Source organism: Garra rufa, chromosome 4 (genome assembly GCF_049309525.1).
Source record: "Garra rufa chromosome 4, GarRuf1.0, whole genome shotgun sequence".
Lineage (NCBI taxonomy): Eukaryota > Metazoa > Chordata > Actinopteri > Cypriniformes > Cyprinidae > Garra > Garra rufa.
In genome coordinates, this window is record NC_133364.1 from 33,689,162 (window position 1) to 33,706,568 (window position 17,407).

General features: G+C 36.3%; 1 protein-coding gene across 2 annotated transcripts in view; it reads right to left on the reverse strand.

Moving 5' to 3' along the window:
- Positions 1–330: 330 nt before the first annotated feature.
- The window catches only part of LOC141333915 (uncharacterized), a 41,288-nt gene continuing 24,211 nt past the window's right edge, over positions 331–17,407 (reverse strand). The window contains exons 1-2 of one of the 2 annotated variants that reach the window (XM_073839069.1): positions 11,931–12,070; positions 331–1,608 (exon numbers count right to left, since the gene is read on the reverse strand). In XM_073839069.1, coding sequence (XP_073695170.1) covers positions 554–1,608; positions 11,931–12,015 — 1,140 coding nt within the window. In that variant the 5' untranslated portion in view covers positions 12,016–12,070 and the 3' untranslated portion in view covers positions 331–553. Of the gene's footprint in view, positions 1,609–11,930; positions 12,071–17,407 lie in introns of those variants that run through there. The other variant, XM_073839070.1, reaches the window with a different exon arrangement.

Consider the following 17,407-nt stretch of genomic DNA (forward strand, 5'->3'; position numbering starts at 1 on the left):
ATCCAATAATGAAGACGAAGTGAAAACTAGTATATGACTCAATGATAAACATTAAGGTATATGTTTTTTCTTGCTTTGAAGGTAAACTGGATGCTGCCACAAAGAGAATTCAAGAGTTGGAGCTTCAGGTGTTGTCACTAGAACGTGAAATCCAGCAGCTGACAGTTAAGCAGCAGCAGCAGCCTCTGATTTTCAAGTTCTGTGTCAGAGATGAGGACTTTCGTTTGGGTTTTTTTAGCGAACCGTACATTTAGTCGGAAGACCACCTCTCGGTTTGGTCTACGATCAGTTTGCTTCTGAGTGTCTGAAATCGACTGGAGTATTAACAAATAGTGAAAGGTCCCCTTTATTGCAGAAATGTATGCCTACATTAATATAATACAATTCCATACACATTTCATATTTAGGCTAAAATACCAGGGTGCAGTAAGTGTTACTGCAGCAAATCAATGGAAAAGCCTTCAGACTGGATCGTTCATGGCGCTTGTGTGAATTTTCAAATGGACTTTAAGGTCTCAATGTTTTTTAAACTTTTACCACAATGAGGGCAATGTTATGGGCTCTCTTCAGTGTGAGTCATCATGTGCTTGTTAAGACGTACTCTATGATCGAAACCTCTTCCACATTGATGACAGATGTAAGGCTTTTCTCCAGAGTGAATTCTTGTGTGCCTTTTAAGATATACTTTACAAGTGAATCTTTTTCTACACAGTTGGCAGGAAAAAGGCTTCTCTCCAGTGTGAATTCCCACGTGCCAGTCAAGAGCTGCTTTACGACTGAAACTTTTTCCACATAGTGTGCATGTAAAGGGACACTCTCCTGTGTGAATTCTCATGTGCTCTTCAAGACCTGTATTACGAGTGAAACTTTTTCCACACTGTTGGCAGGTGAAAGGCTTTTTTCCAGAGTGTATACTCATGTGGCTTACAAAATTTCTTTCACGAGTGTAAATTTTTCCACATTGTTGGCAGGTAAAGGGACACTCTATTGTGTGAATTCTCATGTGCTCTTTAAGACCTCTTTCACGAGTGAATTTTTTTCCACACTGTTGACAGGTAAAAGGTTTTTTTCCAGTGTGAATGCTCATGTGGCTTACAAAATCTATTATACGAGTTAATATTTTTCCACATTGTTGGCAGGTAAAGGGACACTCTATTGTGTGAATTCTCATGTGCTCTTTAAGACTTGTTTTACGAGTGAAACTTTTTCCACACTGTTGGCAGGTGAAAGGCTTTTTTCCAGTGTGAATGATCATGTGGCTTACAAAATCTCTTTTACGAATGAATCTTTTTCCACATTGTTGGCAGGTAAAGGGACACAATTCTGTGTGAATTCTCATGTGCTCTTTAAGACCTCTTCTAGTGAAACTTTTTCCACACTGTCGACAGGTGAAAGTTTTTTTTCCAGGGTGAATTCTCATGTGGATTTTAAGACCTCTTTCACTAGTGAAACTTTTACGACACTGTTGACAGGTGAATGGCTTTTTTCCAGTCTGAATTCTTCTGTGAACTTTAAGGTTTTCTTGTTCGCTGATACTCTGAAGATTCTCATATTGATCTTCCTCTTTAATTTCATCAAGTACTTCCTCCTCTTTCAGCGCCGTTAGGTCTAAGGTGAAAAACAAACAAATACAAGTTTAAAACAGCAGCTTAATGGCACAAGACAAGAGATATCAATATATTAAGGGAATGTTTATAGGACACATTTTTCACTGATAACTAAATTTTTCAAGAGTTCTCAAAGTAGGAATAACTGCAGTTCAGGAGCATTGAACATAATGAAAGGTTCAGGCATACAGAGGGTTGGGGAGAAGAGAAATGTCTTCATGATTGGTGGACAAAGCTGTCTGTCAGAGTGTGGGTGGTTAGGAGTAGTTTCTGTTGAACCCATTTACTTTTTGGCACGCCCATAGCTCCAGACTTCGGCTATCCTTGTCTCTGAGTTTTGGCTGTTCATTTACACGACAACCTGATTTTGGAGGCCTGAAAACACAAGCTTTTGAAAACAGGTTTTAAAGCAGGGGTGTTAAACTCAGTTCCTGGAGGCCCGCAGCATTGCAGTGTTGCTCCAACACACATACTATGCAGTTTTCAATTAAGCCTGAAGGACTTGGATCAGGTGTGTTTAATTAGACATCTAAACTTTGCAGGATTTTGGCCCTCCGGGACTGGAGTTTGAAACCCCTTTTTTAAGGGGGTCCTTTTATGCTTTTTCACTTCTTTAAAAAAATCTCTTTTCAAGAACTACAACGAACGGCTTCTTTGGACTGCAGCATTTGTTTTCCAGAAGCTATGATGTCACAACGCGGTTTCCCGCCTACAGAAATTCAAAATTAGCGATTCCGCTTTAGCGTTGACAGCCGCTTCTGGGATGCTTCACATAAATGTGAGCTTTGTCTAAAGTGTCCGCAAACTGCTCCAGTAGCCGTGTTGGAGCCTCGCCGTTGACGTGTGATACAGAGGGTCCAAACACAGGCTGAGCCACGGTTGATGTAACACAAGTGATAAGTCAGAAGTGATGATCATCGGTTGCAGTGTATGGTAAGAGATTTATTCTTCATACAGTGTAGACAGCTTCACTAGCCTTATGCTGGAGCTGGTTTCAGACATGCAAATAATTAAATACAGTAACACAATATTGATAATATCATGTATCGGCGGTATCGCAGGCTGATGATAGGACCAACATTACTGTAGGGCAGGGGTCGGCAATAAAGTTTGGCCTCGGGCCAGATTTTTTCCAAGCCACAACCAAAACAATGGCTAATTTATTGAATTAATAGGGGAGGATGAAAATGGCAGGTGCTCGTGAAATGACAGAACAGACGTACTGAAACATTCAAGCTGGCTGATGTAGGTTAAATTTGCTGACTGGGCATTGGGGGTGTTATTAATTATCAGCACTAGAGTGCGGATCGGGCCGCATTTTTCTGTCCGAGCCCGGCCCGCGTCCCACAGAGCAGTAACCGAACCCGACCCGAGCCCGACAACCATTAACATATCTATGTCCGAGCCCAATCCCAGCCCGAAACAGTTCAAATCTATTTTTTTTCTCATACTAATGATGCACTTTTTTGTGTGGAAAGCCCACTTTTATTAAACGACTGTAGGAAGGCATTCGGAAATGTCAACAGATGAGCGCATCAGTGCACACGGGGCAAAAAGCACTGTTATAACACTGGCGCAACTATCGCGCTGATGTGACCGAGCCCGACCCGAACCCGAGCATTCTTTCTAAATATCTGTCCGAACTCGGCCCGGTTCGGGTATTCATCCTCTAATCTGCACGTTTGTTAAAAACAACAACAACAACCACCACACACACATTTCCACGAGTTGCTGTTAGCTGTAAAAAAATATGGCACTATCAAAAAATCTAAAGAGAAAAGTTAGCAGTGAAAACAGGATCTTTCATGATGAATGGACAGAGAACCATTCATTCATCCTGCCCAGTTTTATTAATGCAAAGCCCACCTGCCTGATCTGTAACGAAGTTGTCTCGGTATGCAAAGATTACAATATTAGACGGCACCACGAAATGAAGCACGCTAACTTCAAGGTTGCTTCCCTCAGAAGACAGAGGCACGAAAGCGGAAGATCGAAGCCCTGAAAGACGCTGTCCGCTGACATCATTTGTTTTTGCATGTTTGCACTCTGCACCTCGCTGATGCGCTTATTCACCCTCGTATCCAGATATGTGACCCTGGACCACGAAACCAGTCATAAGGTTAAATTGGACAAAACTGAGATTTATACATCATATGAAAGCTCAATAAGTAAGCTTTCTATTGATGTATGGTTTGTTAGGATCGGACAATATTTGACTGAGATACATCTATTTGAAATCAGAAATCTGAGGATGCAAAAAAAATCAAAAAGACTTGAGAAAATCACCTTTAAAGTTGTCCAAATTAGGATTAATGCATATTACAAATCAAAAATGACATTTTGATATGTTTACAGTAGGAATTTTACAAAAAATCTTTATGGAACATGAACTTTACTTAATTTCTCAATGATTTTTGGCATAAAAGAAAAATCAAAAATTTTGACCCATGCAAAGTATTTTTGGCTATTGCTACAAACATACCCCAGCGACTTAAGACTGGTTTTGTGGTCCAGGGTCACATTTAACAAATAAGAATTTAGATCGATTGAAATGTTTCTGTTCTGAAAAATGAGGTTCCAAATGAAGAGCTTTTTTTGAAACTGTCAGTTAGGGCTGTCGCAGTTAAGGAATTTCCCTTGCGGTAATTTTGAGTGGCTCAGTAGCGTGGTATTACCGCCATATATATATATATATATATAATTGTGTGTAGGCTGTTACAATGTAAGGTCATATTCAGAAATCAATAAACCGAAACCAAATCGCGTTGATACTTGAAGTGAAGTAAACAGTACTTACATAGAAACCTAGCCAGAAAAAAAATGCAAATTTTGAAGAAAAATGTCAGACATATTTAGAGGCTTTGCATCTGAAATCTTCGTGTGTATAACAGTTAGCGCGCACCCTCGAGTTTGACTGGACGAGAGACTATGGCTGCGTTCGAAACCGCATACTCAATGAGTAGGTACTTAATTTCAATAAGTACTTACTTAACGAGCGCTAAAAGAGTACGTACTCTACAGCCAAATCTCGTTGAGTATGGATGTGATCTGCACGTCTTCCGCCATGTTGACGTTATCATGTGACCAACGACGTTATAACAAGTGCAACAACTTAACATATAGCGACAGGTTTAATTCATCTTTCTATAAATATTTTGATATTGATGACATTTGTTCATTTTGTGGTCATGTTGAAGAAACAGCTGTTCTTTTATTGTGATTGTAGTATAACGGATACGTTTTGGGTTCATTTAGGTTTTTCTGTTTTTTAATTCTTAAAGAAATAATTTTTGTTAGGAAAACCCAAATTCTTTATTTTTGCAAAAGTTATTACTTTTGTTTTATGTTCAAAATTGTTTATCCACACGCAAAACTATAGCTTAAATTACTGTTAAATTTCTCTTTTCATCCCTGAGGCTTATCAGTAACAAAAACAAATCCAATTTTTGATAAACTATGATGTGAATATTTGGATTATTCAGAGATATTTAATCATATTTCCCTGTGTATATTATAACATACTATGATGTAAGCAAGCCTAATAGTTATGTTTTCAGGTTTTCTCATTATGATTGTTCATTGTTAAAGATAAATACCATCTTTCCCTGAGCCTGTAATAAGTTATGTAGTAATAATAATAAAAAGAAAATAAGCACAACAGGTGCTCAAACACCTCATAGCATCAGTAACACAACAACCCTACCTAGTACATCTTCCTCCATGTTTGCAATATCTGCACAAAGGAGACGTGGATCCGCTTCTCCAAGGTCTTGTGTTTGGAGAAGACAGTTGGTTTTACACTCAAAAAATGTAAGTATTACTACTTAGAAATTAGGATTACCTCAGAATGCACTGATCAATAATAATCATAAATGCTGACCTATAATTAATTATATTTTTTAGTAAAACAAGCATGTTTTTTTTTTCAATCAAGTAATTAATTAATGCATATGTTAATGAAACTTATGTTTTATTTACTGATAACAACATGGATATATAAGTAAAATAATAAAGTAACCATGAACATAAATAAAGACACATGGAACAAAGCTTTATTCAGACATATTGGTATTTTAGTCTTTCTCTAGAGATGCTCTCGCTGGCTCTTTGGTCTCTGAGGATGAAGAGACCACAGCAACATCTGGTCCAGATGAGACAAAGGGCAGGTGGAGTGGTGGAGGGTCTCATCCATGGCACTTGACCATTTCCAGGATGCTGCTGAGGATTTCTCTTTTCTCACTGCACACACCAGTCTGCAGCAGATATTTCAGATCATACAAAGATGCACAAATATAATACAAAAGTTGATCTTTTTATTATTGCATTAAAAACTTATACATAATAATGGCATAATCTGTATATTGCGTTTTTGCTATTTTGCACTTTGCACTTTGTCTTGTGTACTTGTAGATTGTTATTCTTTGTTATCTATGTTTTGTCTTGTCACTGTCACTTTGTTGCACTGTGGAGCTGCTGTCACTAAAACAAATTCCTAGTATGTGTAAACATACCTGGCAATAAAGCTCATTCTGATTCTGATTCTGATTCTGAAGATCTCTGTATTAGAAGTAACAAAATTACCAAACTTTATATTAAGTTTCGGAAAATATCTGCAACAAAGGCACAGAAATCTAGAATCAGAAAAGTGCTTAAAGTTTTTTTAATATTATTAAGAAACTGCAACTTAAGGTTTAAATAGATGTCTGTAGTGTACTCACTCAAAGCCTTTGATGGCAGCACTGCTTCATCAATCACTCTTCACCAGACAAGCATACTTCTCTCATCTGTCCCTGTAACATCCACACAAGATTCAGCTCCCTCTGATTCATGTGCTCAATACTACATTTATGAGCTAGCTGTTGTGTTCATTGGTTTATCATCAAATTCAAATGCTCCTGAATTTATCAACAGTACTATTAGACAAATGAAATAGATAACTCATGTTTAGTTACTATATGTACATGTGTTTATTTACATTAATGTAAAGCAGTGTTGACAACAGTGAACTCTACATAAACTCACATAACGTCCATCACTCATTTAGATGTCTGTTTGGTGTTTTGATGTGCTCATTTAATTCTCTCAGAACATGTTCCTGTCAGTTGTTAAACATTTAGTAATCATCTTTAAAGGTAAGCTTCAGTGAAAAAATAAGGTACTGTTTTTTCGTTGTTTTTTTGTTAGATAATAGTTGATTTTAACCATTTGTCGCTTTTTACCGAAATTTGACGTCTGAAAAGACTATTTTTACCGGCTAATCAGAGCCCGGTATTGCACCTTCGCCAATCGATTTTCGCCATCGGCTACGCTCGGTCTCATTCGTAAGTATGACGTCACTATAAGGACTCCATCTTTGTTTTGATTACACACGATAATGAACGCGAGATACTTAGTCGACATTTTGGACGTGAAATGAGTAATTAACATTGCTGTGTTGGCGGATGCACCAATAGGAAGAGTAATGATGTTAGTCTCCATACTTTTCCTAAGAACATGGCCCAAAGAAGACTCTGGATTCGTGGAATTCAGACCACAAGAGCCGAGTGGAACGGGCCAAAGATGGCGACAACCCAGTTAGTCTGCTCTATGCATTTCACGTTAGAGTCATTCTCTTCATCGACAAGAACGAAGTGGTTGCTGGGTTTGCCGTGTAAGCCTGCCCTGAACCCGGATACACCTTCTACTTCTATTTAATATAACTACCAAACGAGGTACGCTTTTATAACTGATCACGATTGCAGTTGATGTTTCGACAATGAACTTGCTATCAAGTTAATGTTCGGCAAGTGAGAAAAACGCATTAACAATATTGAAATTTACCGGTAAATTTACGTACCAATTCGAGTTGTCTCGTCGGATTTCCACTTGTTCCTCTGGCAATTCAGGCCATCTATCGCCGCGATCTTGCTCATTTCTTCTCAATATTGGTTCAAACTGATATGGCTGTGCATTTTCTTAAATATCAGACAGCTCATCTTCTGTAAACGACTCGGAAATATAACTATTTCTATCGCTTGATAGGCTGCTGTCACTGTCTGCCATTTTGCTTTGTTTGGAGTTGTCCTTATAGTGACGTCACAGTACCGAAGAATGCCTCGGCAGTTTCCGGAAATATTTTCAGTAATTTCCGTCCAGGTGTTGTAAACTGTGTGATTTATGACTGATTTCGCAGGTAAAACGTCGGATTTTTCCGTATTTTATTTGGTTACATGCAACTATACTATGATTCAATCTTGTTCAAAGCAACTTGATACTGTCGCTGAAGAATACCTTTAAGATGCTATGGTCGCTATACGTAATAAAACGTGTTTTACAGCGAAATCACAAATATACTTTAACGTTACACGTCTTGACACCTTATGCAAATCAGCAGTTTACGATACAGCTCAACAAATACGATTTTCAGACAGAGAACCGTGTTTTGGTTTGTAATACTCACATTTGTAAACACTCTCGTTGCGGTTCCCAATCACGTTCGATGATGACGTTTTAGCCTCCTGTGGCCTCCTGGGATTGAAAAGTATCCATCAGATGAACACTTCAGGATCTGGGCTGAAGCAGTAGGACATCCGGGGATTTCTCGCCTACTCTTTTATGAATACTGAGGTTTCGAACGTACTTCTTTCTTCACGTCCTCATTTTCCCTACTATATAGTAGTTAAGTAGGCATATTCGAACGCACTTTAAGTAGACGTTCGTCCGAATCTCGCGGGAATTAGTGCACTCGCCTACTCATTCTCGCCTACTCTTTTATGAATACTTAAGATTCAAACATACTTATTCACTCGCCTACTGCTTTTTGCCTACTATATAGTATGGAAGTATGCGGTTTCGAACGCAGCCTATCTGTCAGTATTTCACCTGCGTGCTTTAGGCGAGCTGTCAGTGAGTGCAGTTTCATTGTTACGCCACAAGAGGGAGGCAAGAGACTATTATCTTTGAGTAAGTCTTTAAACCGTTCATTCAACTATACGTTCAAAAACGCTTATTTATTCAAAGAGAGACGTAATGAAACACGAAGTTGAAATCATTTTAACTTTAATCGCCACTTTTAAAGGCTCAGCTGACCAGCAGAGCATCGATGTTAAGACAGATTTCACTTTCCTTGGACATGACAAGCTAGTTTCACATACATACCTGACTCGGTCTGAAAGACAGACTCAGGTAATAGCACAAGCTCAGTCGATCTCTCTCTCATTCGCTGTCTGTTTAGGCTTGTTAAGTGCATATCTACTGAGCCTCATAATAGACACATTATGTTATCATTACTAGGCAAGGCAAGGCAAGGCAAGGCAAGTTTATTTATATAGCACATTTCATACACAATGGTAATTCAAAGTGCTGTCCATAAGAAGAATAGCATAAAATCATAGTCATAAAAATTTAAAATAATAATCACACAAACAGAAGAACATTTTAAATGATTTTAAAATTGATTTAAATTAATTAAAAACAGTAGGAATGGTTAACAATAACAACAATAAAAAACAGAAAAATTGATTTTAAAATTAATTTGCACAGTAAAATGATTATACATAAAATAATGCAATCTGTTCGGACGTAGCACAGTGCTCATTCAATAAATGCACAACTAAACAGGTGAGTTTTGAGTCTGCGTTTAAATGTGGCTAATGTATTAGCACATCTGATCTCTTCTGGAAGCTGATTCCAACTGCGGGCGGCATAATAGCTAAAAGCGGATTCCCCTTATTATTAATTTAATATTCAGCAAACAGGCATTAAGTGAGAAGGGCAAATCCTTAGGAAAAAAGAAAACAGGCAAATATCGCGGTTGCTGCAGTTGTTGCATTCCTCTGCGGTTATGCACGTCAATAGCGCAGTATTACGATATTGCGGTTATCGCGACAGCCCTACTGTCAGTCCGATTTTTTAAAAATATCTTTTTTTTTTTTTTTTCATTCTCTAGTTCAATCAATCTCAGATGTTTTTGCTTGTGGGCCACATGTGGCCCGGGGGCCGCTAATTGCCGACCTAGGCTGTAGGATATTATTTTGTCACCCTACATGCATCCTAGGTGTATATGACTTCCTTATTTCAGACGAATGCAATCAGAGTTATATTAAAAAATAATCCTGGCACTCCCAAGCTTTACAATGACATAGACTGAATGGCATGCCGCATAGACGAGTGTTTCTCTCTATTAGGCTGCAACTAACGATTATTTTGATAATCGATTAGTTGGCCGATTAATTTTTCGATTTATCGATTAGTTGGCTTAAAAATTTCCAATTATTATATATATTTTTTTAATCACACTATTCCACATTCTGAATGCTATGAAAACACAGTGCTTAACAATTTACAACAATTCACCTGTCGTAATAATGAGAAAAGACAAATATTTGAAGAAAAACACTCTAAAAAGCATAAAATACAGTGTTTCTGCTATTTATTCTGCCGTGGAGGTGTTTAGTGTCCCGCCAACAGCAGCGAGCGCAAGTGCCTTCAGCAGAGTTCAGCGTTCAGATGCACGCAGTAAGATTATACTGGCCGCAAAGCCCCAGCTAAAGTAATTATCATGAATGTGGCGGAGAAAAAGTAAGTAGATATTCAAATTATTTATTAATAAACTAGTATTTTCTGAGTCTGAGTGTCTCTGAGTGTCGCAAAGATGAAGTTGACGATCCTGACTCGCCATCTGCTCACACGCGTTTAAAGCCTAAGTCTTTATGAATTAGGCCTATAGCTCATGAAAGAGTTTTGTTTTCGATTTGAATTATTTTGTTTTATAGTAGTGAAGTAATAATTGAAAGTAAATCTATTACTCGTACCTTTAAGAGCAAAAATGAAGTTTCACTTGGCGCTTGCACCTCCATGTCCTGCAAAGCTTTGACTCTACCCACAAACGATTGGATATGCGCCTATTTGTACACATTTATCTTGTTAAACGATTAAACTAATATTGTGGTATGCTTTAAGTTTTTTGGGGTTTTTTTATATCTAAGGATTTTAATTTAAATCGTGATGATTTGAGAAGGCTAAATTGATCTGTCTGGCGCTGGCCGCTTTGTCGTTACTTTAAAAAAACAAAAACTTGAATTTCACAAATAAACACTGTTCCAAATATATTTCTAAATTAACGAAAATAAATGTAATTACTTTGCTATTAAAAACAGCAGCTGTGCAATGGGGAAGAGAAAGAGAAAGACAGGCTCCAGTCGGACTCGGGCCGAATTCTTAGGAATTTTTGCAAAGAATGTTTGTTTAATAGCCTAATTAACAATTATTTGTTGATTTATTTTAACGTTTTGTAGGCTGCTTGTTCACCGACGGAATTGCTCAAATAAACACACGTTTATGAATAATGTTTGAGCCTCATTTATTTATATATAAAACACCGCACCACCGGCAGTGGTAGAAATCTGCCACCATCACAGCCGTACAGTTCCTACCCTCCATAAATATGTGAACTACATGTTGTAATTATATCTAAATTTAACATTCAACGACAGATGTTTCAGCACAATGAATGTTTTTGCGCTGAGTATTAATTGTCTCCCTGTCTGTGTTCTGTGTTCCTGTCTGACACTCATTCAGTAAAGATTTAAACTTAACACAGACTGCCAGAATGGACTTTTAGGCATAAATGGAAATGCTTGTGTGAATTTGTGACATTTACAGATAAGTTTATGACTGTAAACTGTCATACTGAGGATACAAACGGATCTGTCAAAGCGCCTCACAGGGCAAGCCATTACACTATTAGCTTCAAGTTTAAAATGAGGAGTTATCATGTTTTGGGCAGCTTGGATCATGTTACTCTCCTGCAGCATCTCAGTCTGTTTCCTCCACTATTTTTAGATGCATTTTGTCTATAGAAATGCGTCATTCAGTGCTGTAATCTGACGTGATCCTCTGAAGTTGTACGTTACTGTAGGCGGACCAGATTAATCGATAATGGGAATCATTGTCGATGAATTTCTTTATCGATTAGTTGTTGCAGCCCTACTCTCTATCAGTCCAAAACAAGTTGATTCACAATAAAACCTCTCACACATGGCTTGGAAATGTATGACTTTCAATTAAGAAATAGACATTTGGTTTAATGTTACACAAAATAAAGTTCTTTAGAAATTACATAGTATTTCTTCTAATAATAATAAATGTAGTTAATAAATTAAGATCTTCTCAGGTTGAGTAAAAGGCAGCATTAGTATTTGTCTTGTCATGTGAGCTCAATCTGTCATAAAACTGCTTAAATTAAGACACTCATATCACATTCTTCACAAACATAATTTCTGTAGAGCTGGACATTTTAATAAAGACAAATGAGTGAGTTCAGCTTTGAGAATGAAAACTAACCTGTTCGTTCCTCAGTATCTTCTTGTTTGACTCTGAATGTTTCTTCAATCTTCATGTCTTCACTCTCCTCTTTAATAAACGCCATCTTTATAATAGTGTGTCACGGATTTCAGGAGTTTTCTGTGTGTTTGGATGCTTTGTCCTGTTTAACATCAGAATAATTAACAGAAAGAAAAATAAATACACATTAAATATTTGATTGATTTGATTATTTCAATCAGCTTCCATTGGAATAAGAGTCAGATAATAGAATTAAACTGCCTGGGTGGGGGGAAACTACATTAAAGCACACAAACTATAGATATTTCTTATTAAGGAATTCATGATTTAGATTTGGTACATTTATATTTAACATGTTTCACTTTGATGAAAACATTTACAGTTTGCTGTGATTGTCATTGTTTCGAGCAGCAGGAGTCGGTAGACGGTGGGCCGAGGGTCCGTATCTGCTTTACTTTTCGAAATGGATGATCCCCATGGAGGGAGAACCTGGATTTGTAAAGTTGGGACGGTTGTTTTATTCTCAACGATATGAAAAGTGTTGCCACTCCCATTTATTGCACATTTTCCACGAAATCATAATTCGCGACCCGTAAATATGCAGGCAAACGCGGTTGCCTACTATATCAGTTGAGCCAATAGCGCGGCAAGATATTGACACGGGATTATTATTAACCAATCAGATGTAGTTTATTTAGAACAGCTGTTACACGGATGTTTTAGCTATCAGATACGAGCAGCAGCAGCAGCACATTGATCATCGTCAAGCACATTCTTTGTGTGATTGGAAGTATTCATTTAATTAGAATATGATATCTATATAAAATGTTTGTTTTGTACACTGTGTTGTTCAAACGTGTGTAAGCGTCTCGTTAGTGTCGTTTTAGTAGGGTAACGTTTCAGTTGGCGAACTAGTAGTAGCCATAGCCGTTGTAGAATATCATATTTAATATATATTTAATATTTACTATCATATTTTACTTTCGGGCTAGGCCTTTTCAAGCCAATGTAAAAGTTTGCCAACAAATTTTGTGTAGTTTTTTGTACTAATCTTATATTGTTACTGCAACTACACTGCACATATATGTGCAGTGTAGTTGCAGTAACAATATAAGATTAGTACAAAAAATAATATAAATTAAATATATTATATATAAGAGCAAAATAGATATAGTATGAACAACATATACAGATATATCTGTATATGTTGTTCATACTGTATATCTATTTTGCTCATATATAATATATTTAATTTATATTATTGTAAACCATACTATCTTAACTGTATACTACTGTCCATACTGCACTGTACAGTACAGGTCAAAAGTTTGGACTATTTTTAATGTTTTTGAAAGAAGTCTCTTCTGCTCATAAAGCCTGCATATATTTGATCAAAAATACAGAAAAAACAATAATAGTGTGAAATATTATTACAATTTAAAATAATAGTTTTCTATTTGAATATACTTTAAAAAGTTATTTCTGTGATGCAAAGCTGAATTTTCAGCATAATTACTCCAGTCTTCAGTGTCACATGTGACATCCAGTCTATCACATGATCCTTTACAAATCATTCTAATATTCTGATTTATTATGAGTGTTGGAAACAGTTCTGCTGCCTAATATATTTGATGAATAAAAGGTTAAAAAGAACTGCATTTATTCAAAATAATAAATAAAAAAATTCTAATAATATAAATCTTTACTATCACTTTTTATCAATTGAACACATCCTTGCTGAATAAATGTATTGATTTTATAGCAGCAGAACTGTTTCCAACTTTGATAATGAATCATATTAGAATGATTTCTAAATGATCATGTGATAATGATCCTAAAAATTCAGCTTTAAATCACAGAAATAATTTAAAGTATAATAAATTGAAAATCAATCATTTTAAATTGTAATAATATATAACAATGTTACATTTTTTTCTGTATTTTTTTTAACAAATAAATGCAGGCTTGATGAGCAGAAGAAACTTCTTTCAAAAACATTAAAAATAGTAATGTTTCCAAACTTTAGACCTGTACTGTGTCTAATACTGCACCGCCTGTCTATACAATATAATACCAACCTTCCTTTGCAGTTTCTTCAACTAATACTGCCTTCTCTCTTCTCCTTTGTGCTCGTTTTATCTTCGTGATATTTGTGAAATGGCTGTAGCACTCCCTGTGGTAGCCAGTGTTAGCTGGTTTGTAGGTTCATGGCTTTGTAACTTGTATGCCTGTACTGCCTCTTCTGCAATGATACCTTCTCTGCCCTCAAGGTCTTTCCACAGAAACACTGATTTAATAAATTTCTCCCAACTTATGTCTGTGAAGGGAATGGTGGGTCCACCACTTCCCTCAAATATATGCATACAGCACTTCATGTTTTGCCATTTCTTCCAAGTAAACATGGGCGGAAAAAGAGTATTGTCTGTCTCGTTTTTCATGACGTTGTGTTTCCAAGCAATACCATTGTCAAATGTGTTAAATCAGAAGGGTGTATTTATTAAAGATTACAAAGAAATGACAGGACCTCGTATGACAAAAGGTGATTACATAAAATAAAAACAGTACAAATGGATAACGTTACCTCTACGTACTCATTTTGTGTCAAACTGAATATGTAGCAAAATTAGGTAAAATATTTCTCATCTTAAATAACACAATCTTAAATCCTGGGCGCGAAGCGCGCCAGTGTGTTCAGAAACGCGTCACCAACACCGACACTTTCCATGTACGCTATTGGATGAAGGCATCAAATACGTCATGCAGGTCGGACCCCGCACGTAGTTGCTTGCGCTATTCGCCGGGAAAATAACCTGGAGAAAGTTATCGATATTATAGTAATGGACAAAGTGTGTGAGTGGCAACAATTTTTATTTACTTTGTTGAAAAGCGTAGCGGTTACATATAAAAAACTGGGTTATCCCTCACCACAGATCGTTTGAAAACACGAAATCTCCACTCGGCCCACCGTCTACGGTGAGCGCGCGCTGATTTGAATGATTCGAATCACTGAATCATTTTATGACGCAAATGATTCCATGAACTCGGAGTGAACTCGAAAAACTCAGTTTCTCTCATAAGTTAAGAGTTTGTTTCGCTCCGTATATCATTCATCAGTTTATCGTTAACGATAAACTGATGCATAATATAGGGAGCAAAATGAGACGCCCCTTTTACTCATGTGCGGATGTACTTTATTTAGACATAACGTTAATAACATTCACAAAATGCTACCTAAATTATTACAATGCTAAATTTGATAACAAATATGCCACTATATCGCTTTTAAAAAAACTACAAAACTGCCTGAACATTTTCACAGTATGTTTACAGTATCACTGTAAACACTGTGAATGCTTAAAAAACACAAACCTTTCTTCAGCCGAATCACAACCGATTTTTGAAGTTAGACCCTCAAATGTCAGAAAACAGCGTTTCAGCGCAGAACAAAGTTGGTTCAGATCACAACAGATGCGGGAGCGCGCTCAGCCTTATGACGTCACCAAGAAACCAAAATAAAAGTCCGGTTCACATTTACATTACATTACATGTTCAAAATCATGATGAGGAATTCAGAGTTCATACATTAATGCAAGCTGAATGATGTGCTGAAAATAGTAAGAAATCATGAGAGTGTGTAAGATTCTGTCTTAAAGTCACAGTTGTCATGTTTAGGTGCAGAAAGCTTTAATGTCAACCATATATTAAAATGCAAAAAGAAAAACAGAAATATGTTAAAAATAGCTCATAAAATATAAATGGTAAATTTGAGATAATCTTAAATTGTAGCACAGAGTACACTCGAAAACTGTTAATATCAAAAATCTGGAAAACCTTCAGCAAATCAAATTCCCCCATAGCGTCAAATCAATCTGTCAATCTATCCATCCACCTATTGATTGTTCCATTTATCTACTCTGCTCAACATCTGATCATGTTAGAAAGCTTTTCTTATCTTAAAATGTAATGACTGATCAACTTACATCATCATCCCCAGCTTGCTCCAAAACCTTAAAAAAAAATAAAATGCTTAGCAAAACACCCTATTGCTTGCCGAAAAACTGTTATATGCATATAATGGAGTGCATTGAGTATCTTGAAACAGCTGAGAAAATTACATAGTCATTTATAATATCATAATAATATTATAATGTGCCATATATACATATATACACACACACATATATATATATATATATATATATATATATATATATATATATATATATATATATATATATTAAAACTGTTACATTTAAATCATTGTCATGTTGCAGTTCATTTTCATCCCTGACTAATGTGTCATTTATATACTGTGTGTGTGTGTGTGTGTGTGTGTGTGTGTGTGTGTGTGTGTGTGTGTATATATATATATATTAGGGCCGGGACTCGATTAAAAAATTTAATCTAATTAATTAGAGGCTTTGTAATTAATTAATCGAAATGAATCGCATTTTAATCGCATGTAAATATTTGACCTGAGAACAGTGAGAATTAAGATTTTTACATGGATTTTTAGTATACCATTGAATAATGACTGAATACATAAGCTTAAGCAACAAAATATTGTTCATTTTTGTTCAACCAAGTCCAGCAGACCAGTGCAATATTGCCATTAAGTGTAGCAAGAGGCACGTTCTTTAACGAGTCTTTCATGCCGAGAACTCTGCTCTTGTGTTTGCTTAATTATGCATTTAAACGTTAATGACCAAACCTATCATTATAAATGTTGCTGCACATGGAATATAACGCGGATAACATTTAAAAAATAGTTTTTATCAGGTTACACACTGATTATTTATCACTCAAACCCCTTTCTCTACCTGTCCGTTGGTCGCGTATATCCTCCATGTTTGTAGTTTTTTAACACTTTTTATGCGTGTTTGTAGTTCTAATAGAATCCTCGTTCACGGCGCAGTGTGTTGCGGGAAATATTAGCAGTTAAGAGAGTGCATTGATCGTTAAGTAGTAGACCATCCGGGAATCTTTGGAATACTTTTTAAACATACTACGATTTGGGACATACAATACTATTTAGGACCAGTGTTGGGGTTAGTTACTCAAAAAAGTAATATATTACATATTACATATTACTCTCAAAAATAGTAATGCCTTACTTTACTTTATTACTCCCTGGAGAAAGTAACTAGTTATATTACTAGTTATATTACTAGTTACATTTTTTTTTTCTTACACAAAAAACTGTTATTCTTAACGAAAAAACATTACCTACTGCGTGCATCCAGTGCATACGCGATCTCATAAAGCTCTTATAACACAATGGATATTATGCACAATTAATAAAGGTCTACGTGTGTTGTGATTCGTAAGCACGCAATATTCAGCACTGTTCAAAACTTTTGAGCAGTGAGTGAATTCTATCTTAAACACCATTGATTGGCGATGATGCGTTCCAAAAATCAGCAGATGGCTACATTGCTCATGTTGCAAAACAAGTTTTAAATCGAAACTGCCTATTC